Source organism: Musca autumnalis, unplaced genomic scaffold, assembly GCF_047663935.1.
Source record: "Musca autumnalis isolate F117 unplaced genomic scaffold, ASM4766393v1 scaffold_4, whole genome shotgun sequence".
NCBI lineage: Eukaryota > Metazoa > Arthropoda > Insecta > Diptera > Muscidae > Musca > Musca autumnalis.
The window spans coordinates 96,040,912-96,066,437 of record NW_027411977.1 but is presented as its reverse complement, the minus strand read 5'-3'; the positions used below and the strand labels follow the sequence as shown (position 1 = coordinate 96,066,437).

Below are 25,526 nucleotides of genomic sequence, written 5' to 3'. Positions count from 1 at the left end.
ATTGGAACCTCATCTTAGTTTGGTAGAAATTTCACGATCTACAAACTTTGGACCAAATCGGTTACTCCCTTCAAGATTTATAGTGCGCACAAATTTTCCAAACATTTTCGAACTTTTGTGGGGGAGGTACCGGAAGGAGTGGACCGATATAACCCATCTGCGAACTTAAACTAAGTTTGGTTAAAATATTGCGAAAACCAAATTTTGGACCAAATCGGTTCATCCGTTCGAGATTAATCGTGCGCACCAGCCAGCCAGACAGACAGACGGACGGACATTGCTAAATTGACTCCAAATTGTCTGAAACACATTTCGTCCAAACATACTTGGGGTATAAAACCATTATTTCGATGAGGCACAGTTTGCCCGTATGAAAGTGTATATACCCTCGTTAGCATAAATGCTGAGGGTATAAAAACGAAGTGACCCAAAGAAACCAAATGTATTTGCGTCTTCCATGGACTCCCACAAAACCGAGTTTATGCATCAGAACCCCTGCAAATTTTTCGTGTAGCACAGTGTTATGTACATTAAAATCAGATTTCAGCCATTTAGGTTGGATGATATAGGTGAAATTTTAAAAAATACCGAAACTCGGGCGTTACCGTTCTGTGAGGACCATATCAAAAAGTGGACCTGTACCAACAATTTTCTGTCGGAATATTTTGTACCACCAACGAAGACTAAATGCCAAATTTCAGCCATTTCAGATGGATAAGGCCTTCCTATGGGCATTATATCAAAAATTGGACCTGTACCGACAATTTTTTGTCAGAATATTTTTTAACACCAACGAAGACTAAGTGCCAAATTTCAGCCATTTCAGTTGAATAACGCGGCTAAAATCACCAAAATTACTTAAATCGGGAGGAACCGCCCTATGGGGAGGGGAGTTAAACAGTATAAAAATATATACAAATATATAAAAAAATAAAAAAAAAAAACAAATATATCAATAAGTGAAATAAAATTGTCAATCTAAAGCTATTCTTATCGTAATTATGAATAAATATGCAATAAAACATCGACTTTTATTTTCTGCACGCTAGATCTGCCTTATTTTCCCACTGTGCGGATGTCTGATGCGTTCTTACTTGTTCACATTCAACAAGTAAATCATGGGCTATATCAGTCCACGTGTTGTTGTAGCCCCCATATAACGGTACCGCCCGAGTTCACAATTTTTGAGGAATTTAGGTTCATTTGTTCACCGAACTAGTTGTACTTTGATATTGGTCACAAAATATATAGGCCCAGTATAAAGGTACCTCCCGATTTTCGGTATTTTGAGGGTTTAATTGGGTTTAAACTTTTTAACTGAACTAGCTTTAATTCGCCATTTGAGGTTCCTAGCGTTCACAACCCTTCTCCACTAAAAATTGCCAATATAGGATTTTTGGCCAAACTACCTGTAATTTAACATTTAAGATTCCCAGATAAACCAAAAATTTCCAACACCTATGCAACACCAATAATCCTTTAGACTGGCTGGTATGGTATGAATCAAAACGACAACAACTATTCTTTTTTAAAACTCATTTTATTTCTTATAATAATATGGGGAATATGGAGCATGTTGACTAACTGGCGGAGCAATATAAGTATTATGTGGTGCAAAATAAGCCGGTGCGACAGGGGAAGAGTAATAATTTGGAGTAGGTGAATATCTCACTTTTGTAGCACCACCTCCATTCACAAGACCGGTAATTGTATTTATAAGATCTGTTACAAATTTAAGTGTATCGTCAGGAGATTTAGTTGTTGTGCTACTGGGAGCAGGTGTTGTGGTTGGGGCTGCGGTTGGGGTTGTGGTAGCAGCAGTTGTAGCCTGGGTAGTACTTTGAACTGATGATGAGCCGCCGCCATTGCCATTGCCATTATTTGGACCATTCCACTGATTACCAAATCCGTTATTGTATGGTTTGTCATAGCCATTGAAGTTATCGAATTTATTGTTATTATTATAATTACCAAATAAGTTGTCGAATTTGTTGCTATATCCATAACCGTTGCCATTATTACCATAACTGTAGCGACGCTTATTGAAACTGAATAATAACCTATCGTCATGGCTTGATAGTGGATCATTCTGCGGGATGTAACTTGAATAGGTGTTGGTACTAGCCGATGGGAAGTACGCTGGAACTGCAGATGAGGAATAATATCTTTGTGGTACCGGCGGAGGAGCGTAATAAACTGGAACTGAGGCTTGTTGGGGGAAATAAGCAGCCTTATTTGCTGTTAGACCTTTAAGAATTTCTGTTAGAACAGGCAAAAGGTTTTGAAGTTTATCCAGCGTTGCCTTGTCTGGTGTTTTAGTTGGTGTGGTGGTCGCTGGAGCTGCAGTTGTAGTAGTTGTGGCGGCTGTGGTTGTGGCCGCTGTGGTTGTGGCCGCTGTGGTGGTGGTAGATGGCGCTGAAGTTGTCCCTGCTCCAGTTGGCGAGCTTCCATAATATGGTGGTGGAGTGTTGTATCCATTACCATTACCGCCATATCCATTACCCCCATTATATCCTCCATTACCATTTTGTCCTCGATATTTGTTTAGTAAATGTTGCACCAGCAGCTTATCATCGCTGCCACCAGTCCTGTTGTAATCTTTTTCCAGTAAACCAAGGCTCTTGCCTGCACTCAACTCCTTCGAAGATACACAGCTTATGATGAACACAACCAAATACAGTGTCCACAGTAATTTTTGAGACGACATGTTCCTAGTTGTTTTAGCTGTGATGATGGACTTGGGAAAATTCTGAATTTAACTGCGCTTTTATACGAGAAACTTGGATAGTTAAATTCTTCGGCGTACAGCCGCATGTAGGCAGGTTATAATTTCTAATAATAAAAAATCTTTATTTTATGACAATTTTATTACACTTCGGATCAAATTCTAATTTAAATATTCTCCACAAAATGGAATGAACTGTCCATACAATAAATGTGCGTTGTGATTCGTTGTTCGGGTGGGTATTTGAATTTATTTGAAAGAACAATTTGTATTCAAATTACCCCAAAATATGCATAGTGTGGAAAATGATGCTTTCTTTGTCTTATATATTTTTATACATGAAATGAAAATGACATTTAGTTTTGAATGACAGCACTGATCAAATTTTGTGTGTCACATCATACCGTCAAGTTTCCATAGACATTTGGGTTGGTTGGTTTGTGGATATTCAAAATTCGGTTGAAAAAGCAGTCATTCAAGTTTGATGCTGACTAAGAAGAGCGTAGATGGCAATTCCAGCATTCCCTCATTGCACTTTCTATCAAAAGTTTGTCAACGGCTTAGGTTTCCTTTGTCAGCCATATACAGCTTGTCTACAAGTGATGTCGTTTTACACGCCGTTCGAAATGGGCGATATAATTGAGCTAAATATATAATCGGGCTGAACTCATTAATATGAGTGATGGATTTAAGAGATGTTCGTGGAAAATATTTTTTATCTGAAAATTGTAAAGCTATGGAAGCAATCAAATCAATTCTGGAATTTATCTCTGCCAAATGTACCTCAATCCTCCAGATTTCAGACATTTGATGATATTATTGATGGTTGTGAGTTTCATGTTAGAATTAAATGTGGAACTTAGAATAGGGTGAACCCCTAAACTGTTGTGCCACTATAATATGGACAGTATAACACTGTGCAACATTTTTAAGGTTATCTGGTGCAAACAATTTGAGCCGAGAATTTTTTAAAGTACAGACCCAAAGGACAGCTTGGATTTTATGGCCCCATCTAAACATGGTTAAATATTGACTTTTTAAAGCAATTCTGCGCTATATCTTTGAAACCTATGTGAATCTTCTTCTGAACTCTGCAGTAAATTCGTAGATAAGGGCAAGAATAAAATATTTGAAGAAAAATTATGAACTCGAAAAACTACATTAATTGCCTCAAATTTTATAAAATATCTAAATTTTCCATAAATTGTATACATGTCGCACCATATCTCCAAAATCGTTAATTTTTTCATATGTTTTTTATATTTCATACATATTTTTCAACGACGCACGTTGGGGCAAGGTTGAAAAAAAGGGTCTTAATTGAAAAATTGAAACACAAATTTTCGATAATCTGTCTTGACAGGGTTAACGAGTACAAAATTCTACCTCACTAGCCAAAATAGCAAAGTCGTATGTTGTTTACTTTTCGTGTAGCACAGTGTTAAAGTTGAACATATTTTTAAAATTTAAGAAACGGGTGAAAATTATTAAATTTTGCTGCTTTTAAACCGCCATAACGTAGTTTTTGCTACATAAAGTTGGCATTTTTAAAATGGATATTTCAAACAGAGATAATTCTTAATATTTTAGGAAAAAATTTTACTGAAAAAGTCTTGTAGAAATGTGTTTAAAAAATTCGTCAAAATGTGTCCAGATTTTGCATAATTTTGAAATGTATTGGAGTATAACAAAAAAGAGTGTCGAGAAGGTCGTGAGAATTTTTTTTGTATTTTTCTCTTGATTGTTGTCTTTGATATTGCGCAGAAATGGTGGAAATAGCTGTGGGTCAATTTTTTGCATTTTGGGGTTTTTGTCTTCATTTTCCCTGTTATTGTTGTACAGTATGTCGTGTTTTGGTTTAATGTCTGTGGTCACCCTACATAAGACAATGTGTCCAGGTCCACCATTATGTTATAGTTACTATATATAATGATTTATATGAAATGATGGCGATGCACAAGGGGTGAAATCGCAAAAATTGAGATTAATTTAAAAAAATTAAATTCGGTTTTTGGTATGACTGTCGTTACATGGTAATATGGTACAAAATACTAAGTCTTTAACCAAAATGTCAAGATCATATATTGTTTACTTCTACAGTTATCGTACACTGTGATAAAGCTAAAGAATTTTTAACTATTTAAAGAGCACCATAAAAAATTAAAATTTTTTGGTGTATATAGAGTAATATTTTTTTACGCATCAAAAGTGCCCTTTTTAGAATGGAATTGTCAACTTCAGTTAGAAATCTGAGTCTTAGAAAAATATATTTATGGCAAAACGAGTTTAGAAGCATATTACAAAATTAATTTAAAGTGCATCCATTTTTCCCTCTTTTTTGAAAAATATTTACAGTTAATATAGAGATGACGAGAATATATAGAGATGATGATTGATAGAAATATTTTCAATCCCTTCAAAATGCACAATTCACAATTTGAGTTAGTTTAGTTGCTATATATGCATAAAATATTCGAAAACCCCCAAATTTGACTGTACCTCTATATGGGGGCTATACCAAAATATTGACCTATTTTGACAAATTTTCACACTATGAATTCTTAGGCATTCAAAACTATAAATCCTAATTTACAGATAAATGTGCTAAAAAATGTGGCCAAGACCCTCAAAATACATAAAATCGGTAGATACCCTTGTATGGGAGCTACAATAAAATATTGACCTAACTTAATAATTTTTGCCAAATATTAGCTTAACCAATAATTTATCATATTAGAATATTTTAGATTCATCAAATAAGAAATGTAGGCAAACCCGAAAAAACACTTCATAGTTTTTATGGTACCCATTTATGAGTGCTTCGAATATACCTCTCCAATCCCTCAATTTGCACCAAAAATGTGTTCCGTTATATTGATTGAAGTGTAAGCATTCCAAAAATATTAACATTATATCACTCAAATGCTTCCCTGAATTAATCTCCGTTTTTTTTGGAATCTTGCCCCAATGTGCGACGATTTAATAAATATGTCAATAATGTGGTGAAATCCTATATGCGAGAATAAACTGTTGCTGTGAACTGTATTTGAAATACGTGTTGTAAAAGATATATAACGCAACTACCACTGAAATAACATGAAGTAAGCATTTTAGAGTTTCAGAGTGTTTTGAAGATTTGCTGAGAGCCTTATTTGTTATTTCATGTTGTTTTGAAGGTTGTGGCCTCAATATCTCACCGAAATGTCCGAAACTTTCCACCTGAAATTTGTCGGTATAGGTCCACGTGTTTATATAGTTCTCTGTGTTTATAGTTTCTGGTACTGGAAAACTTTTTATTTTTATTACAGTGTTTTATTTAACTTGCTTTGGTGTCCGTTTAGTTCAAATCTGGTAACTCATTTTTGACACAGTTGCAGTTGACCAATCGAACTGAAACTTTGCACACTTTTCAGATTTAGATGACAATAGGTCTGTACGATAACTTCGCAAGTGAAAAGTACTTGCAAGTACTCAGCAAGTTCTCAGTAACGTCTCTCCACCAATTTTACTCTCTCGAAGCTAAAATTTTGCAGATTGTTATCGAACAGCAATTTGCAAAAACTTTCAAGAAGTCAGGTGATTTGAAGAAGAAGAAGTTGGCGGAAAAGATTAAATAAATAAATAAAAAAGTAGTCACCACAAACTACAAATAAGATATTTTATTTACATTATCGTTTTCCATAATTTATTTAATAATTTTTCCCTTTTTTATTTCTATTTATTTTAATAACCAAACGTTTGTTTATGTTCTTGCCAAGAAGTCCGCCACAAAACATTCGAATTTAAATCAGCTGATCAAACTTGCAAGTTCTTACAAGAAAAATTTTCCTTGCAAAAACTTGTAAACAAAACACTCCAAAGCTCTCCAAAATTCTCTCACGATTGTCTCCAAATTCGCTCTCTTTTACTTTACAAGTTTGTTATCGAACAGCATTTTGTAAAAGTTTGTGCAAATTTGTACAAACTTGTGGGTTATCGTACAGACCAGGGTTTCGGAGTCGAGCTATTTTTGGCTCGACTCCGACTCCGACTCCAGACGAGTTTTTTTCACGACTCCGGCTCCGACTCCGACTCCGGGTCGACTCCGAGAGTGAATTTCTATACCACTAAAATTAAATGTGCACACATTGTTAACTTTTTCCTATATTTTGGCCTATATAGGCTAATGTGTTAGTTTTTCCTTACATATTCATTAGTAAGGGCATTCGTTCGAATACATTCTAACATATCAATATTGTTTCCGCCGAATCTTACATTGAAAATATCAAATTTAGAAAGTTTTTTTTTTGAAAATTTTGCCTTTTTAGGCGAAGTTCATTTTTAGTATTAATTTTTAATTAATTTCTCGTTGGAAATCGAGCTTAATGATCAATAATGCATCTGAAAAAGGAAAGCCGACGACTCGAAAGTTTTTGTCGGTTTTCCTTTTTTGCACGAGTATATTCTGGACGGAATTCTTCCGCGTGAGAAAATCTTTAAGCTTTCAAAATATGTGAAAATGGAGGGGCAATACAAATCATAAGGACTACATGCAATTAAAATTATAAGCAATTCAAACTGGATGTAACCCAACATTTTAGTGCGCTTAGCCTTAAAAGGAGACCCCCAGTTATAAAGCTCAATGAAAGCCATTTTGATGATTTTTTCCGAAAAAACTACGTAACTTTTTGCGAGATTTCTTTCTTCATCTGAAAGCGAAAAATATTACGAAGATTTGAAACCCTCTACGAAACCCTGTTTTTATTAAAGCATTTTGCGGTGCCAACCAACTGTACCTCGAAAACTGATAAGCCAATTGTCATATATTTTGGTGGCCGATTTCGAGAAAAACACAGTTTATTTGATGCATACAAAATAAAATAAATTGTTCCCATCCAACGCTTATACTATGGCAATATTGTTCCGATCGACTTAAAAATTTGATCACATATTCTATGCTATGCTATTTATACTATAATTCAGCGCTCACATTTTGAACTTTGGTGTGGAGTGGATTATTTTATTGCAATACTTGAGATATATTGTGTAAACAACCCATCACGTAGGCAGACAGATGTTTTCTGGAACTGAAAAATTAGCACACGAAAACATTAGCATGAAAATATTCTACAACAATGTTGCTAGGAGAATTTTATGTAGGGTCGGTCCACTAAGACAAGAAATCGATATTGTCATGTTTCCATTGTCCTTTATCACTGTTACCCGATCCTTTCTCATGAAAACTCTATGGTTATGTATTTCATTAAATTTCGTATATGCTATTAATTGTGTAGAAAACTGGGATACACATGAACTATGTCTGTTCCTGGCGGACAGATCCGGTTATTTGAATGTCTACATCTAATGCCCTCATTGAGTACATAAAGAATCCTAGAAGAAAGGTTCGCCGTTTGTCAGAATCTGAGTTATGGCGGAATGAATATGGCGTTGACAAACAACGAATTTAATCTGAATTTCATATATAGTTAATAGATTATGCGAAATTTACCGAAATACATAGAGACCACAATGTCTTTAATAGAGGACAAGGATGATTTCTCATAAAAAACAGGATGATAATGCCAATAGACCTTTGTGAGAAGACCAGTAAGACTTCTGGCGAAAGAGGTTAAAAATCCAATCTTAATTCGATTGTCATAGAACTTTACTTTTGTTTGCCAAAATGTAAAGAATCATTTGGATCAACAAAATAGGGATGAATAGACTACACTTCAGAGGATAGTAAATATCCTGTGAATTGTCCTTTAAATTAGTATAAAATACCGTTTGCATATATGTATGTTCTCTTATATTTTTCTTTTAAAATTAATAATAATTTAAAAAATCTTGTTCCAAATTTAATCTTATGTTTCTATAACGTGGAAAAAATTTTGCCCGGAGTCGGAGTCGAGTTATTTTTTCCGACTCAGACTCCGACTCCGACTCCAGCAAAATTGCTCGACTCCGACTCGTAGACTCCGACTCCGACTCCGAAACCCTGGTACAGACCTAATACATGAATATGGAATCAAAACCAATATTGGTCCATTTTTATAGTGTTTTAACGGTGTTTTATTTAAATCTGGTAACTCAATTTTGACACAGTTGTAGTTGACCAATCGGACTAAAACTTTGCACATTCTTCAGATTTGGATGACAATACATGAATATGAAATTAAAACAAAGATTGGTCCATTTTACAGTGTTTTAACGGTGTTTTATTTAACTTGCATTTCAAATCTGGTAACTCATTTTTGACACAGTTGCAGTTGACTAATCTAACTACATGAATATGGTCCCGTTTTTTCCTACAGCCCCCATACAGCGGTACCACCCGATTTCAGGTATTTTGAGGATTTTATCTTCATTTTTGCCCGAATTAGCTGTCATTTGGCATTTGGGATTTCCAATGATACAGACATTTCCCCACCAAAAATTGTGAACATAGGTCCAGGTTTTGATATAGCCCCCTTATAGCGTTACCACCCGATTTCAAGTATTATGAGGATTTTATCTTCATTTTTAGGCCGAATTGGCTGTAACTTGGCAATGGGACCCCCATTGGTACAGAAACTTCCTAACTAAAAATGATGGACATAGGTACAGAGTTTGGTATAGAAGTGGTCAAAAATGTATTTACTAAAAAGGTAAAAATAAAAACTAATTTTAAAAAATTAAGTTTCAGTGTTTTATTTAAAAATGCATCTAAAACTAGGAAATAATTTGTCGTTTAGCCTCAATAAATACATTCTTTCTCATGATGGAATCTCTCAAATAAAACGCTTGCATTTAAATTATAAATGGTGGCACAATTAAACGGCAAGCGTTTTATTTAAGAGATTCCATCATGAGAAAGAATATATTTATTGAAGCTAAGCGACAAATTATTTCCTAATTTTAAAATTATTTGTTACTATTTATTTAAATATTTATTACAATTAAAAATTATAATAAAGTGAGGTTTTTTAGGAGATTTAGACTCGGTATGGAATAAATTTTAATTACGAGTCTAAAAGTTTAACAAATAATTTCTACCTATAAAATCTAATTTTGTAACGTCATTTTCTTAACAAAGTAATTTACTCAGACATCTAGTTTGTTATAGGACTTACAATGAAATTTTGTGTAGAATATTTCTTCTTTTAACACCTTTCGTCTGAAACTAAATTTCATGTTACTTTCATGTATCTACTCGAAAAAAAAGAACAAAACAAATTTATTCAAAAAATATTTCGGTGTTTTGTTGGCAAACTTGATGTATATATTTTCTTGATATATATTGCAAATACACATTTCATTTATTCGGCGACTTATATTGAAATTTGATGGAGATAATTTTTGTCTTTGACGTCTTCTATCTAGAATGAAGTTTTGTGGGACAAAACTTAATAAACTCAGATAAAGTACAACATTAACCCTAAAACGTGATTTTACTTTTGGCAGATTCCTGGCGTTTAGGTACGATATAGAGTTTTAGTGTATTCGGGGACCTAGAGTAAAATTTTATGATAAATAATTTTGTAGAATATTTTGATCTGATCCGATTACATTTTAAGGGAGTTTTTAAACGTTTTAAAAAAAAAGACCAAAAGGACCCCTTTAGTGACTCGCATGAGGGTTAATTTTTTTCATAAAAAGATACCCCGCATTGTTGTCAGCAATATTGCCAAAGACACTTCATACCTAAAATGCAAGGATTCCAAGGAATCTGATGTCGAATATTTCAAAACCTATAGAAATGGGCGGAACTTGCCACGCCTATATAGGTTACTTCCCGACGTAAACTTTCAAAACGCCGATACACGTGTCTTCTGTTTTTCGGTGCTCTTTCATAATCTGGTCGAATTATCTTGTAATTATTTTTTGTGTTGTATAGTGTTACCTAAGCGCGGATGAACAAAAAAAAATACCAAGTAAGTTTTGATTAGAATTTTATTGCTTTCCTTAGAGCTGAGATGTGGTTCCTTCGGTGGCCGTAAGTAAAAGAGACCGACTTTTATTAATTTACATTTGACATTAATATAAAAGTGACAGGGAGAAAAAGGTATAGAGAATTGGAAATAAGTATACTATTATGTCAAATTTACAAGATTATTTCAGAGCTGGATACAGAGTTATGATACATATGTATATGGCCTGCTCCCGTACTTCATAAATTGGTAAAAGTCGTAAAAGTTGTAAAAGTCGTAAACGATTTTCATATAAATTTTGTGTACGGGAACGCAAAATGTGTAAAAGTGGTAAAAATTTTAAAAACTTTTTAGTTCTGAAACAGAGCTATAATTAATTGATCATATTATAAGTTCTTTTAAAGTAGTTTAAAAACTCCCATAGGATGGATGGTACCTCCCCTAAGTTTTCACAGAACAGATGTTTATTTATAGTGGCTGATAAAAATAAAAGAAATACATAATAATCTTTTTAACAAATATTAAACTTTTTCTTCTTGAATTTCAATTAGAAATTTTAAATCGCTAGATTTTTAACTTTTCTTTTCCTAGACTTGAAATAGAAATTCCTACACAAGTCGATTTCTATATTGGCTGAATGACAAAATGTAAAACCAAAGTGGCCAACATGCAAAAATGTGGGAAACTTCTATCATGAAAAAAAATAGTTTTTTTTATTTTCTTTTCATTATGGCTTTCAATTATTTCAATGTTCATTCATTTTTTTATAATACCAATCACGCTTAGTCAACACCAAAAACGTTCTGCTTCTACAAAGCACGTTCAAGTTTTGTGCGAATAAATGTGTTCCTTCACATAAAGGGGGGTGTGACTCCAATTTTGTGACAAACAAGTCGGTAGGCATATAAATGAATGGCCAGACTTGCTGGTAGACAGAGTTGGTGCATTGGTGGTCATGCCAGCCACATCGGCCACTTTCTTAACAAGTCATGGCTAATTCGGACAATTGTTTTACAAAACTAAATACAACAACATGTCTAAATTACTTCCTGACTTGATTAAATACAGTCCAAGTAAAGCGACAAAAAAGGGAATTAGAAATAACAAATAAGAACAAACAGCTAAAGACACCCTTCAAACTACCAAGAAGATACAAAGCCGCAAGAAAATAAAACTGCAAAACACCATCACTGACTTAATGGAATAAAATAAATTATTTTGTAAATCGTGGTCTTTGTACCATTTGATGTTTAACAAAAATGAAATTCAATATGTGTAAAATTTTCAATAATTATACGTATGTCTGTTAGTTGGAACACCAAATATCGAACATTTGTTCCTGTCCTTGAAGAGAAATAACTTTGTTTGCATTAGGGTGGGGCTTTATAAGACAGTACAAGCTTTTTATAAATTCTTGGTTTAATCTTCGATGCTATTCTAATATTATTCATACAATGTTTGTTGGACTTCTGTAACTATAATGAATTAATATTGATTATTAGAATAATTTAGATCATTGAGAATACCATCCCCAAATAGTGGCGGCCTAGGAATGTTGTTTTAGCCATAATTAGTCCCCAGCCACTCGACATTAGTTTCATGAAATAAATTTCAATTAGGCGTTCTTCGATCGAGTTCCATACAAAAGTAATTTTATGAAATCGCTGTAGTGGGGAACTCAATCTAAGAACGCAACTATTGTCGTGTGGCAGGGGGTTAAAGTGACAATTAATGGTGTATTGTATATTATGTATTTCCAAATTTGAGATGCCGTAAAACAAGTCCACACTTTAGGAAATTTGAGTTAGCAAATGACATTCATTTTTGGAAATGCACACATTTATATACAAACATACTTAGCTGTTAATAAATATACGTATGAGGTGTTTTCAATTGAGCTGCCTGTTTGCTCATTATTTTGCATGCATTGACCAGCAAACAGAATATCTGGCTCTTGAATTTAATAAGCATAAAATTAATAGTGTACATTAGATTTACTAAATAAAAAAAAAAAAAAAAAAAAAAAAAAAACAGTAAAGGAAGGATCAAAATCGGGCGGGGACGACCATAAGATACCCTACTTCATTCTACACCAAATTGAGTCACATTTTCCAAATTTCATCATAATGTATATTAAATTTTGTATTTGGTGTGTAGATACCATGAAATCGGGCAAACATACATATATGGGTTATATATCCAAATCTGTATCCAAATTTGTATGGAGCCGAAGGAGAATTTTCACGAAATCGCTCTACAGACCACATTTATTGTCCAATCGCTGAAATAATTTTACCAGCTCATTTCTGTGGCTGAACAAGTAATCCTAAAATGCATTTTAAAAATTGGATTAGATTTTTATATTAGCTATATATAGGGTCCATGGAAACTTTGAGGCCCAAGTGGCACGTCTTAACATATTCCGATTGCGTCCAAACATTGGCAATCTTAAATCGAACAAAACTAAACACATTAGAGGGATGCCGCATAAAAAATCCGACATCGATTTTTTAAAAACCACCCTAATACCCACTCTCATTGGGAATTTCTAGATCTAAGAAGATAAAAAAATCTGACGATTTTTACCGAATGTTTTGTAAAGTGTTTTGATATTTTATGCTTGGAGAAGAAAGCGTTTGTTTTTTATTGTTTTATTCTCGAACTTAAAACGGTAAAAAGAATTAAAAAACAAAAATTTTTATTGAGATTTTAGGTACATCAAACATTAGTATTTTTAAAAAAATAATAATAAGAAACGACCGAATAGTTTGATTTTAAGTGAACGCTTTTGTCAGATAGTTACTATGTAACGCATTTGAATTGACTTTACTGAATGAGCGAATTCTTTAAATTTTGTTCTACTTATGAGAAGTGAGATTCTCGTCCAGAACTACGCTGCTTAAAAATAGAAGTAACTAAAATAATTTTTTGCAATTAACTTTAACTTTTACATCAGAATTGTATCTGAGAAACTTGCAACTAAAGCTAGGTTTACATTAAGGTTTAATAAAAAAATACGTTTACATGGATTCAGGGATTTAGCTCAACATAATTAATAAAATATTTATTTGATTGCTTAAGCTGGAGTATTCCCCCAATGGCTTAACTTCAATTGTTACAATTGTAACGTTTTTCGAAACGAACTGACAGCTACAAATACCAATACTGATCGCTACCAATATTATGATTTCATCCCGGCGAAGGGAATTATCAATTGGCTTTTTCATCTTTTTGAAATGATGCATTTTTAGCGAAAACCCGAACTCTTTAAGTGTCTAGTATTCTAAAATAAATGAGAATCACACTCAATTTTCAACTTTTCCAAAAAACATCAGAAAAACATCTTCACAGTTACCTGTGAGTGATTGTTGTTGGAATTTATTACAAATTCCTTTGCGCGTGCCATTCGCTTTTTTTTTTTTTGTTTGTTTGGTTTATTGTTGAAGATTCAATCTCATTTGATTGCTTAAGCTGGAGTATTCCCCGTAGTAGAGGTAATAAATGAAGTTAATCCATTGGGGGAATACTCCAGCTGAAGCAATAAAATGAGATTGAATCTTCAACAAAAAACAAAACAAACAATAAAATATTTACACAATACATATACACAATGGACCTCTCAGTTTGAATTTTAGAGATCAATTCTAAATAGTACTCTGAATATTTATGTATTTGAATATAATTAAATATCGTTTTGAATTCAAATCCTTTCATGTTGTTTAATTTTTATTATTTCCTTTTTTCCTTTCAGGTAAATATTAAAAATGTTACATGGACAACACTGTGGAAAGATAATGGGATTTTAATTTCACCTTGGTGGAATGGTTGCATACCTCGCCTTCAGCGTGCAAGGCGATTCCCCTGCCAAGCAAACTCATATTTTCAACGGTGGCTATATTTCTTGAGTATTTCAGCCATGCAAAACTTCTCTACAAGTGGTGTCTAAAGACACGTCGTTGGTACTCGGCGATAAACAGTAGGTTCCATATCATCATATCATTGAGCAAAAAAAAAAGAGAAGTCTTCCTTGTCCGCTTGGGATGTTTGTGGAAAAATTATAATTTCACAAAATTTTAAAACATTTTTGAGCTTCTTTTCATAAGTATAACGAAATATAACATACTGGGTTCTGTAGATATATAAAACAAGTAAAATTGCAAATATTTTTATACCCTACACCACTATGTGGGAAGGGTATAACAAGTGGGTTTTGGACCAACAGTTTGTAACACATCGAAATAATGGTCATAGACCCATACTTATATATAACAATGAATATCTCGACGAGCTGAGTCGATCTGCCTATGTGTGTCCGTCCGTCTGTCCATTTAAACCTTGTAATCATGCTACAGATCGGATCGCTACAATCGCTTTTGTGGGTTGATGGGAGTTCCGGAGGTGAAGAAGCCTATTGATGTTGGCGATGGTTGGATAATTTCTGGGGTCAGAATGGGCAAAAAACTTATTTTGAGAAAAATTTATTTTATTTCAAAGCGAATAGCTCTGATTATGTAATTAGAAAATATGACATTTGCAACGATGTAAAGTATGTTGTCGTATGAAGGGTTTAACATCCAGCATCTAAAAACATTAACATTAGCTGTACACTTCAACTGGTACACAATATTGACACACACGGCTAAATAAGCAACCGAACGCATATTTATTTTTGTACATTTTTGCTTATTTCGTTTTTTACGCCTAATCTTTTTTTCGTTAGGCATAATCGACAACCGCGAAACATATTTAACAGTCGGCTGACCATTCGTAAAAGCGAATTAGCTACCGAGGGTGTTTTTGTGATTAGAGTTGCCAACGCAGTAATAAAAAAGGCGCCATTTAATATCAAAATGCCTCCATCATATGGTAGAACCTAAAGAATACTAATTATTATTGTTTAAAAATAAAAAAAAAATATATTGAACGGCTTTACCAAAAATTCGCATGTCTCTTGAACGAAAAAATGGAATTAATTATATCGTGATTTTTAATGCATTTCACTGGTAACCCTGATTTCAAAAACAATTGTTTGCTGAAAACCTGGCTAAGTCGTTGAAACCATGACCCAATTACAGGTCCTCCAGCAAGCGAATTCAAAGAAAATATAGATTTGAGTCGAATTTCTTTTCTGTCAATTTAGGTAGATACATACAAAACTTTTTCCGAGAAAAAGTTGTTACCGTAGTTATTTTTGTCTGACGGAACAGAAAATACCAGCTGATCGAACTTGAACTGCTAAAATAAGTTATTGTAAATTAAATTCTCATAATTCTCAAAACACATCCAATGTTGACATTTTACGTGTTCAACATTAAGCTTATTTGTTTTCTTTTTTCGAGATACATCTACCTATTTCTGTACAGTTTGACATTTCTATACCCCACAGCGAATTCAAATGAATATGAATTTTGACAGCTCAAATCGAAATCATCTGTTTTGTCAGGGCACATGTAATTGGGCCATGGTTGAAACTTTGTTGCTTATTCTCTTTTCTGACATGTGTTGATCATGTGTGCTGCAAAATATGAGTATGCGTGTCCGATGCTGTTTTGTTATAGCAACAATATCAAATAGCATCATCATCGCTAGCATTATTTTTGTGAAATTTGTTGCTACATGTTGCCGTTGTTCATTGTTGCTAAACATACATATTTCGAAGAAATTTTAGCAGGCAAAGCTGCAAATATTCGGTGCTTTTGCTGATATGGCGTTAGAAGAGATATCGTAATAGTCGCTAATACAACCCAACTTTTAATATTTGTGATTTTAATTATACTAACGGATCTTCCAAAAGCAAAGCCTTACTATGAAATTAAAAAAATCCCTCCTCCCTCCATTGGCATAGGAGGTCAAACAACGGAGATATCACAATAATCGCATATTTCCATTTTTTATAAACCCGCTACATGTCGCAATTTTGATCGGATCATCACTAAATTTTGAAGGTGGTTCCCGAGTTTGGTGAGCGAAGCTTTTTGTGTTTGGTGACGGTCGGAAAATATTCATGGGGTGGAATGGGCGAAAAACTGATATGGAGAAAATTCAAAGTCTTGTGCAAATATCTCCGCTTGTAGTAGTAGTATTCCAAAAAGAAAAGCCCGTCAATTGAGGAAGAAAATATCTCGCTTGCATTGATGCGAAATAGGTTGGTGAAGGTGGTCAAACAATGGAGATATCGCAAAAGTCGGTAGTGCATCCCATTTTTTTGTAACCACCCTACAGGTCGGAATTGTAATCGGATAATTACGAAATTTTGGGGGTTGATGGGTGTATCAGAGAGGAAGAAGACTATTGATTTTTGTTATGCTCGGATAAAATGCAGTGGTCGGAATAGGCAAAAAAACGTATGTGGAAAATATTAAAATTTTTATTCATATGCGAATATCTCCGCTTCTAGAAGGTGTATTCCAAAGTTAAAGCTTGTCAATGCATGTATATGCGTAGATGGTTAAACATCGGAGATATCACAATAGTCGGCAATTCTACTTTTTTTGTAATCACGCTACTGGTCGAAATATTGATCGGATCGTCACAAATTTTTGAGAGTTTATGCGGGTCCCATAGGGGAAGTTTGAGTTTGGTGATGGTCGGCTAATATTCAGGGTTCGGAATGCGCAAAAAGCTCATGTGGAGAAAAAATCAAAGTTGTGTTCTTATGCAAATATCTCCGCTTTTAGAAGGGTTATTACAAAAGGAAAGCCCATCAATGGACGAAGAAAAGACGACCTTTTAATGAAGACATTCTGAGCTTTAAATTAGTCCCAACTGCGTTATCAAAATTTGTCAAATACTAGCGATGCAAAAAAGGATGCCCAGATATCCCAATTTCCAATTTGTGGAATTTTATTTCCATTGCGGATATTTCTGCTTCTGTTGGACATATTCCAAGGGGAAAAGTTGATAATGAAACTAAATCATCTGAGCTTTAAATTACTTCAAAATGTGGCGTTGATGGTAAAATATCAGATTTATTGCAAACGGCGCTAGGCTATTCAATTTTGATATTTTGAAGCTTTTATTTTAATGACAAATATTTGGTGTAATAAAGGAATCTAAAATGCTAATCAAGAAGACCAGCAAAGCTTCTAATCACTACTAAGTAGATTTTCGGCAATAGTCAGATATAAAATTAATTATTAGTTAGTTTGGTTCAGGCCTAGGCAGCATTGCCAGATAGGTGAAAACATAAGTATATACATGATGAAATATTTACCAGTGAAAAGCTTATGCACCGGGGTAGTGGTGTAGGGGATCACATCGTGGTTGGCCTCGTCCCGACTATAGTCTTTGCTCACTTGTTTTTATCTACATTTGTGGCCCAAATTAGCTGTAATTGGGGGTTTCGTAAGAGAATGAAAACTAATTATTCCATATAAGTTCTGCATATTTCATGATGGAGGGAATAAACAGTTAACGCCTTTTACTTGTTTCATATAAAACAGTAGGGTCATAAACATAAAAAACAATAACTTATATTTTCTACATTTCACAAATGATTTTATTTTCTAAATATTTCATATGGGTACGGTGGTAAAGAGGTACTTTGAATGTTGTAATTTGAATAATCTGACATTGTTAAGTACGGGTTAACGACACCATCTTGTTTGGGAGGATATTGGACATTGGGTACTGCATACGGATCAAAATAACCGCCGTCAAAGACACCATTTTGTATTGGATATGGAACATTGGCTATTGGATATGGATCATAATAACCACCTTCATATGTATAGTCATATGGAGTGTAGACAGTTGGCATGTTATAACCATTAAATTGGTCATTGTAGTTAGCATTTGCAACAAGTTCGGCAAAATCTTGGAGAATTAAAGCTGTTTCAGGCGACGGAGGTTGAATTTTTTCAAGTGGGATTGTAATTGATGGAATTGTGATAGATGGTTTCGATCCACTGCCGGAGTTGGTGGGAGCAGCAGTTGTAGACGTAGTTGCGGTACTTAAGCTTTCATTGGAACTTGATGTTGATGTTTCAGTTATGTTTGTATTGTACGCATTACTGCTGTGTTGATGTATTCCGCCTTTATTTATCAAAATTAAAGAAAATCCCTGACTCATTATTGCAGCTGAAGAAATCGTAGAAGCATTAGAAACAAAAGATAAAATATTTTTCAATGTAATAATAAAGTTGTCTATTTACCAAAAATTAAAAACTTAATCCGATACTTCATGTTGGCAAGACTGGTCGTGCAACTATGAAACTGTTTTTCCAACTCTTTTAAGCTTTTATATGACATCGAATGGAGAGGTGTTTATTGTTAAGTTTTCGTATACTTTTCTGTAATAGAAAGGTGATCACAGAAATGTTTTCTTATGAAAATATGTTAATTTCCACTTTATTGTTGTATTCTTAATTTCTGTTTCATTCTTAACTTCTTTAATGGATTAGACGAACCTTTTTGTGTCGTGTAGGCGTCAACCAACGTTAACGTTGTTATGTTCTGTTCCCAAATGAAACATCTTCTCTCAATGTGTGTCCACCGTAATTGCTGATTTTGTCGCCATGAAAATAAAAAAAAACTCAAAGACAGGTTTTATTTTCCTTTATGAATTCAATCTTATTAATTTAAGTTCAAAAATTCCCAACAACCTTTTTTTCAGATTAGAATTGAAGAAAATCTAGAAATTAGATTTGGTCCATTTTGGTTGCAAGTTCAAGAGAAAGACGCATGTGTACATAATATAATTGTTTTGAAAATTGAAGTTTGATTGACCAACTTTTAGCTTTTAAATCGAGTTCAAAACTTGGGTTTAGGCTTGCTGCAATATGATAGTAATACAAAGCTCGTAGCAGATTAAGTTCTATAGAAGCGCGCTTTATTTTTCAGAAAGGGTCTATAGAAACGCCCTTTCTTTCAGAAAGGGTCTATAGAAGAGCCCTTTCTTTCAGAAAGGGTCTATAGAAGCGCGCTTACTTTCAGAAAGGGTCTATAGAAGCGCCCTTACTTTCAGAAAGGATCTGTAGAAGCACCCTTCCTTTCAGAAAGGGTCTGTAGAAGCACCCTTCCTTTCAGAAAGGATCTATAGAAGCACCCTTCCTTTCAGAAAGGGTCTTTAGGAGCACCCTTTCCTTCAGAAAGGGTCTATAGAAGCACCCTTTGCTTCAGAAATGGTCTATAGAAGCACCCTTTCCTTCAGAAATGGTCTGTAGAAGCAACCTTTCCCTCAAAAAGGGCCTATAGAAGCACCCTTTCTTTTAGAAAGGGTCTATAGAAGCGCCCTTCTTATAGAAAGGGTCTATAGAAGCGCCCTTTCTTATAGAAAGGGTCTATAGAAGCGACCTTTATTTCAGAAAGGGTCTATAGAAGCGCCCTTTCTTACAGAAAGGTCTATAGAAGCGACCTTTATTTCAGAAAGGGTATATAGAAGCAACCTTTCTCTCAGAAAGGGTCTATAGAAGCACCCTTTCCTTCAGAAATGGTCTGTAGAAGCAACCTTTCCCTCAGAAAGGGCCTATAGAAGCACCCTTTCTATCACAAAGGGTCTATAGAAGCGCCCTTTCTTACAGAAAGGTCTATAGAAGCAGCCTTCTTTCAGAAAGGATCTATAGAAGCACCCTTTCCTTCAGAGAGGGTCTATAGAAGCACCCTTTCCTTCAGAAAGGGTCTGTAGAAGCAACCTTTCCTTCAGAAAGTGTCTGTAGAAGCAACCTTTCCTTCAGAAAGGGTCTGTAGAAGCAACCTTTCCTTCAGAAAGGGTCTATAGAAGCACCCTTCCTTTCAGAAAGTATCTATAGAAGCACCCTTCCTTTCAGAAAGTATCTATAGAAGCACCCTTTCTTTCAGAAAGGGTCTATAGAAGGACACTTCCTTTCATAAAGAGCCTATAGAAACACCCTTTCTTTCAGAAAAGGTCTTTAGAAGCACCCTTTCTTTCACAAAGGGTCTATAGAAGCACCCTTTCTTTCAGAAAGGCTTTCTTTCGGAAAGGGTCTGTAGAAGCAACCTTTCCTTCAGAAAGGGTCTATAGAAGCAACCTTTCCTTCAGAAAGGGTCTATAGAAGCACCCTTCCTTTCATAAAGGATCTATAGAAGCTCCCTTTCTTTCAAAAAGGGTCTGTAGAAGCACCCTTTCTTTCAGAAAGGATCTATAGAAGCAAGGGTCTGTAGAAGCACCCTTTCTTTTCAGAAAGGGTCTGTAGAAGCACCCTTTCTTTTCAGAAAGGGTCTGTAGAAACACCATTCCTTTCAGAAAGGATCTATAGAAGCAAGGGTCTTTAGAAGCACACTTCCTTTCAGGAAGGGTCTGTAGAAACACCCTTCCTTTCAGAAAGGTTCTATGGAAGGACACTTCCTTTCAGAAAGGTTCTATGGAAGGACACTTCCTTTCAGAAAGAGCATATAGAAGCACCCTTTCTTTCAGCAAGGGCCTATAGAAGCACCCTTTCCTTCAGAAAGGGTCTGAAGAAGCAACATTTCCTTCAGAAAGGGTCTGTAGAAGCAACCTTTCCTTCAGAAAGGGTCTATAGAAGCACCCTTCCTTTCAGAAAGTATCTATAGAAGCACCCTTTCTTTCAGCAAGGGTCTATAGAAGAACCCATTCTTTTAGCAAGGGTCTATAGAAGCACCCTTTCCTTCAGAAAGGGTCGGTAGAAGCAACCTTACCTTCAGAAGGGGCCTATAGAAGCACCCTTTCTTTCAGAAAGCGTCTATGGAAGTCGTCAGAAGCACCTTTTTTCATAAAGGGTCTTTTGAAGCACCCTTCCTTTCAGAAAGGGTCTACAGAAGCGACCTTTCCCTCAGAAAGGGCCTATAGAAGCACCCTTTCTTTCACAAAGGGTCTATAGAAGCGCCCTTTCTTTGAGAAGGGCCTGTAGAAGCGACCTCTCTTTCAGAAAGGGTTTGTAGAAGCGACCTTTCTTTCAGAAAGGGTTTGTAGAAGCACAATTTCTTTCAGAAAGGGTCTATAGAAGCCCCCTTTCTTTCAGAAAGAGCCTATAGAAGCCCCCCTTTCTTTCAGAAAGAGCAACACCCTTCCTTTCAGAAAATGCAGAGCTAAACGATTAGTGAAAAATACATGATTATGTATATACGAATATTTTGATGTCATTCCAGATCCCTTTGTATGTACTATTTAACTGCATCTTTGGAGGAAAACATTGTGATCGATTATTTTGAAAAAAAAATTTAAATAAATTCGAAATGTATTACACGGATATCCTAATCCCACCTAACTAAAAAATTAAATAAAACATTTTTTTCCAATTTTTTTTTATTTTAATTCTTATCTTAAAAATAGGCGATGATTAAAATAACTTGGGCCCACATATCGATACTGTTGGGCATATTGTGCTGCTGCATATGGATCATAGTATTGTGTATAACCATAGAGATTATTATATTGCGGGACATCTTGATTAAAACGAGCATCACTGTTTACAGTATTATAAATTGTTGCTACCATATCGGCAATATCCCGTAAAGAAAAAGACGACGTGGTGGGAGCAAACCGATTTGGATTCAGCATTTGGAAAATGGGTAAACCGCTAAAACGGTTTAATACCGATGGAGTTGATGATCCCGTTGCAGTTGTTTGAGTATTTGTGGGGACACTTGCTGCTGCCGAGGTGCCAGTTGTTGTGGGTGTTGCAGCTGTTGTCTGCCCAACATTACTGGCAACTTCAGATGTGGTGGAAGATCCTGCAGTGATTGATGTTTTCGTTTCCGTCTTGTATTTAGTGTGTTCATGAACTCCACCAGTATTTACCATAATTGTGGAAAATGCTTGTCCAAGCATAATAGCTTAAGATGAAAAAAAAAGAAAGTAGAAAATAAAAACATGACAGTGAAAAAGATAAAATTCAAATAAATTCTTTAGAACACCAAAAACTTACCTAAAAATAAACATTGAAGCTGGAACTTCATCTTGTGTTATGAAGTGATATTTTCCAAATGTTTAACCTTTTATAGGTTCCGCCACATCATACAAGCATTTATTGTTGTTTTTATTTCTCAGTGGTTGGACTTAAAGGTAGAAGAGAAATGAATAATCTTCGTTTTTCTTTATTTGAAAATATGTAAATTAATCCAATAAACATTCATTCTTCATAGGGATTTCATTAGAAGAATTAATTTCTTATTTTTAAGGTTCGCTGCATGATGGGCGTAATTCAAGAGAGACTTTTTATAGATTTGTCTAAAGAAATTCATTGGTGTTGTCGCCATGTTAACGTTAAAAACCAAATTGTACGATTCCCTGCATAATTCTGTAACTCGTCCCTGCAAACTAGAGGTGGGCGCGTGTCGTGCCGTGAGTAGTGCGTGTTCGTGCCTTCCCGAAAATCGCCGTGTTTGTGCGTGTCGTGTCGTAATAAATTTTTGGCCGTGCGTGATCCTGTTTTTTTGTTCGACACGATTTTGCACGACACGACTAAACACGACCTGCACTATGTGTCACGATCGTGCTAAATTTTTAGGCTCCCTTTAGAAGTCGTGCAATACACCATACTAAACAAGAAAATCGAACAAGAATATAAAACCGACCAAAAAATTCACCAACTGTAGTTTTCCCAAATTTATTTTCTTTGTTTTTGTATTTCTTGCTTGTTTTGTAAAGTAGAGAAAGAGAGTATTTTCATAGCTAAACAGGGACAAGTGGAAAGAGAAATCATATCGTTTTGCTTTTACTTTATTGAAGTAAGAACATATTGTGCAAAAACAAAAAAACTGTTATATCGACTCCCTTTTTATACCCTCAACATTTATGCTAACGAAGGTATATACACTTTCATACGGGCAAAATGTGCCTCATCGAAAAAATGGTTTTAGACCCCAGTATGTTTGGACGAAATATGTTTCAAACAATTTGGAGTCGATTGAGCAATGTCCGTCCGTCTGCCTGGCTGGCTGGTGCGCACGATAACTCTCGAACGGATGAACCGATGTGGTTCAAATTTTGGCTTTCGTAATATTTTGCCCAAACTTAGTTTAAGTTCGGAGATGGGTTATATCGGTCCACTCCTTCAGGTACCCCCCACAAAAGTTCAAAAATGTTCGGAAAAATTGTGCGCACGATAACTCTTGATGGGAGTGAGCGATTTGGTCCATACTTTACACATCCTAATATATCTGTCAGATATAGATCAGATTCGAATATGGACTATATTTGTCCACTCCTTCGGGTACCTCCCACACAATTTTTTGAATAAATTCACTTTAAGACCTGCTCTCGAATCACTTTGATTTTTATTGAAGCACCTTGCATTCTCTGCCTCAATTACGACAGTAAAGTTTTTTTTTAGGCGCAAGTCCATACTTCTTGAGAAAGCAGCCCGAAAGTTGTAAAAAAGTACTATGGCACCATATGTAGTGGCTGGAGAGCTCGAACCGAATACTGCGTTCGTCCACACTTTGGATATTGTAATATTTCTTCGAATACTAGATGAAATTCGAAGGTTTTGAGGCTTTTGAGCTTTAATCCTATCCATACTTTTCATACGCCCAAAAATGTTGAAAACCCCCCTAAATACATACGTTTTTTACAGTGTTTTATTTAACTTGCTTTGGTGTGTGTTTAGTTCAAATCAGGTAACTCATTTTTAACACGGTTGCAGTTGACTAATAGAACTAAAACTTTGCACACTTTTCAGATTTGGATGACAATACATGAATATGAAACCAAAACCAATATGGGTCCATTTTTCCTGTAGCTCCCAACCAGCGGTACCACTCGATTTAAGGTATTTTATCGTCATTTTGAGCCCGTATTGGCTGTTTTTGACAACTAGAGTTTCCAATGGTAACTTGGCATTTGGAGATCCCAGTGGTACAGAAATTTCTCCACCAAAAATTGTGACATAGGTCCAGGTGTTGTGACATAGGTCCGATTTCAAGTGTTTTTTGCCTTAATTTTTGGGCCGAAATGGCTGTAATTGGATTTCTAGTTTCAGTGTTCTATTTTTAAATGCACTCAAAACTAGAAATAAGTATATAATTAAAAAAAATTAAGTAACAGTGTTTTATTTATAAATGCACTTAAAAGTAGGGAAAAAAGTATTTCAATTCACACAGGCTGAGGGTATATCTCTGTCGGCAAAGCCGACTGATACTTTTTTACTTGTTGTATTTGCCTTTTCATGAATAGCACATCAAGCATTAGTTCTATTGGCGTTTCTAACCAAAGCTGGAGTTACACACTGCTTATATTTGATTCAGTTGATTTTTAAATTCTTAAGTGTTTGGTCAAATACTTGTTGTGTATTTATTTCAGCTAAAGTCCATACTTTGTTGCTTCAAAATTTGAAGAAACAAAATGTTTAACAGTGGGTATTGAAATTGATTACTACGAGCGGAGGCAGAGAATACTATAGTTTCGGAAGCAGCCAAACTTCCTCATCAGTTCTCTTAACCGCTGACTCTGTATCAATAAACAGGTCAATAAGAGTGACCAGAAAATTAAACAGAACGAGAAATTTTCTGTATCCTCCTAAATCTGTTGACCGCACAATTGAGTCAGAATAATCAAAATCATATACCCACTACTGTTTTTATGCTGTCTTTGCATCGCAAAGAAGACAAGCATAAGTAGTGTTGTTTGCAGTAAGCAGAGATCACAACAAAATGTTGTTTTTGCTTTATGCGTAGTCAACAAGTAAGGCCGTGCTGATTGCCTGTTATTGTTGTTGGCTTTGTATTGTTGGACTGCAAAATAATACTTGTTGTGTATTTATTTCAGCTAAAGTCCATACTTTGTTGCTTCAAAATTTTAAGAAACAAAATGTTTAACAGTGGGTATTGAAATTGATTACTACGAGCGGAGGCAGAGAATACTATAGTTTCGGTCAAATAAAATACGAAAGTGATGAAAATGATAATTTTGAACTAAATGTAGCACTTTTAGGAGTAAGAGAATTTTTGGACGAGAAGAAAACGGGAGAAAACATTCTTGCTAACATAACTTC

At 34.9% G+C, this 25,526-nt stretch overlaps 2 protein-coding genes across 8 annotated transcripts in view; one reads left to right on the top strand and one right to left on the bottom strand.

Moving 5' to 3' along the window:
- The window catches only part of LOC141401140 (uncharacterized), a 124,889-nt gene that overhangs the window by 7,229 nt on the left and 92,134 nt on the right, over window positions 1-25,526 (bottom strand). For 2 of the 6 annotated variants that reach the window (XR_012412274.1, XM_073981044.1), the window contains 3 exons: window positions 19,023-19,116; window positions 18,768-18,905; window positions 18,090-18,693 (listed from right to left, as the gene is read on the bottom strand). The exons of 2 other annotated variants lie outside the window; for them this stretch is intronic. Coding sequence is in view for 2 of the 4 variants with exons in the window: in XM_073981044.1 (XP_073837145.1) it covers window positions 18,886-18,905; window positions 19,023-19,116 (114 nt within the window). In the remaining 2 variants the exon portion in view is untranslated. Of the gene's footprint in view, window positions 1-18,066; window positions 18,694-18,767; window positions 18,906-19,022; window positions 19,117-25,526 lie in introns of those variants that run through there. 2 more of the 6 variants (XM_073981045.1, XR_012412275.1) reach the window with 2 other exon arrangements.
- Window positions 1-25,526, top strand: part of Myo61F (unconventional myosin 61F) — a 230,223-nt gene that overhangs the window by 113,750 nt on the left and 90,947 nt on the right. The gene's annotated exons all lie outside the window — the stretch shown is intronic.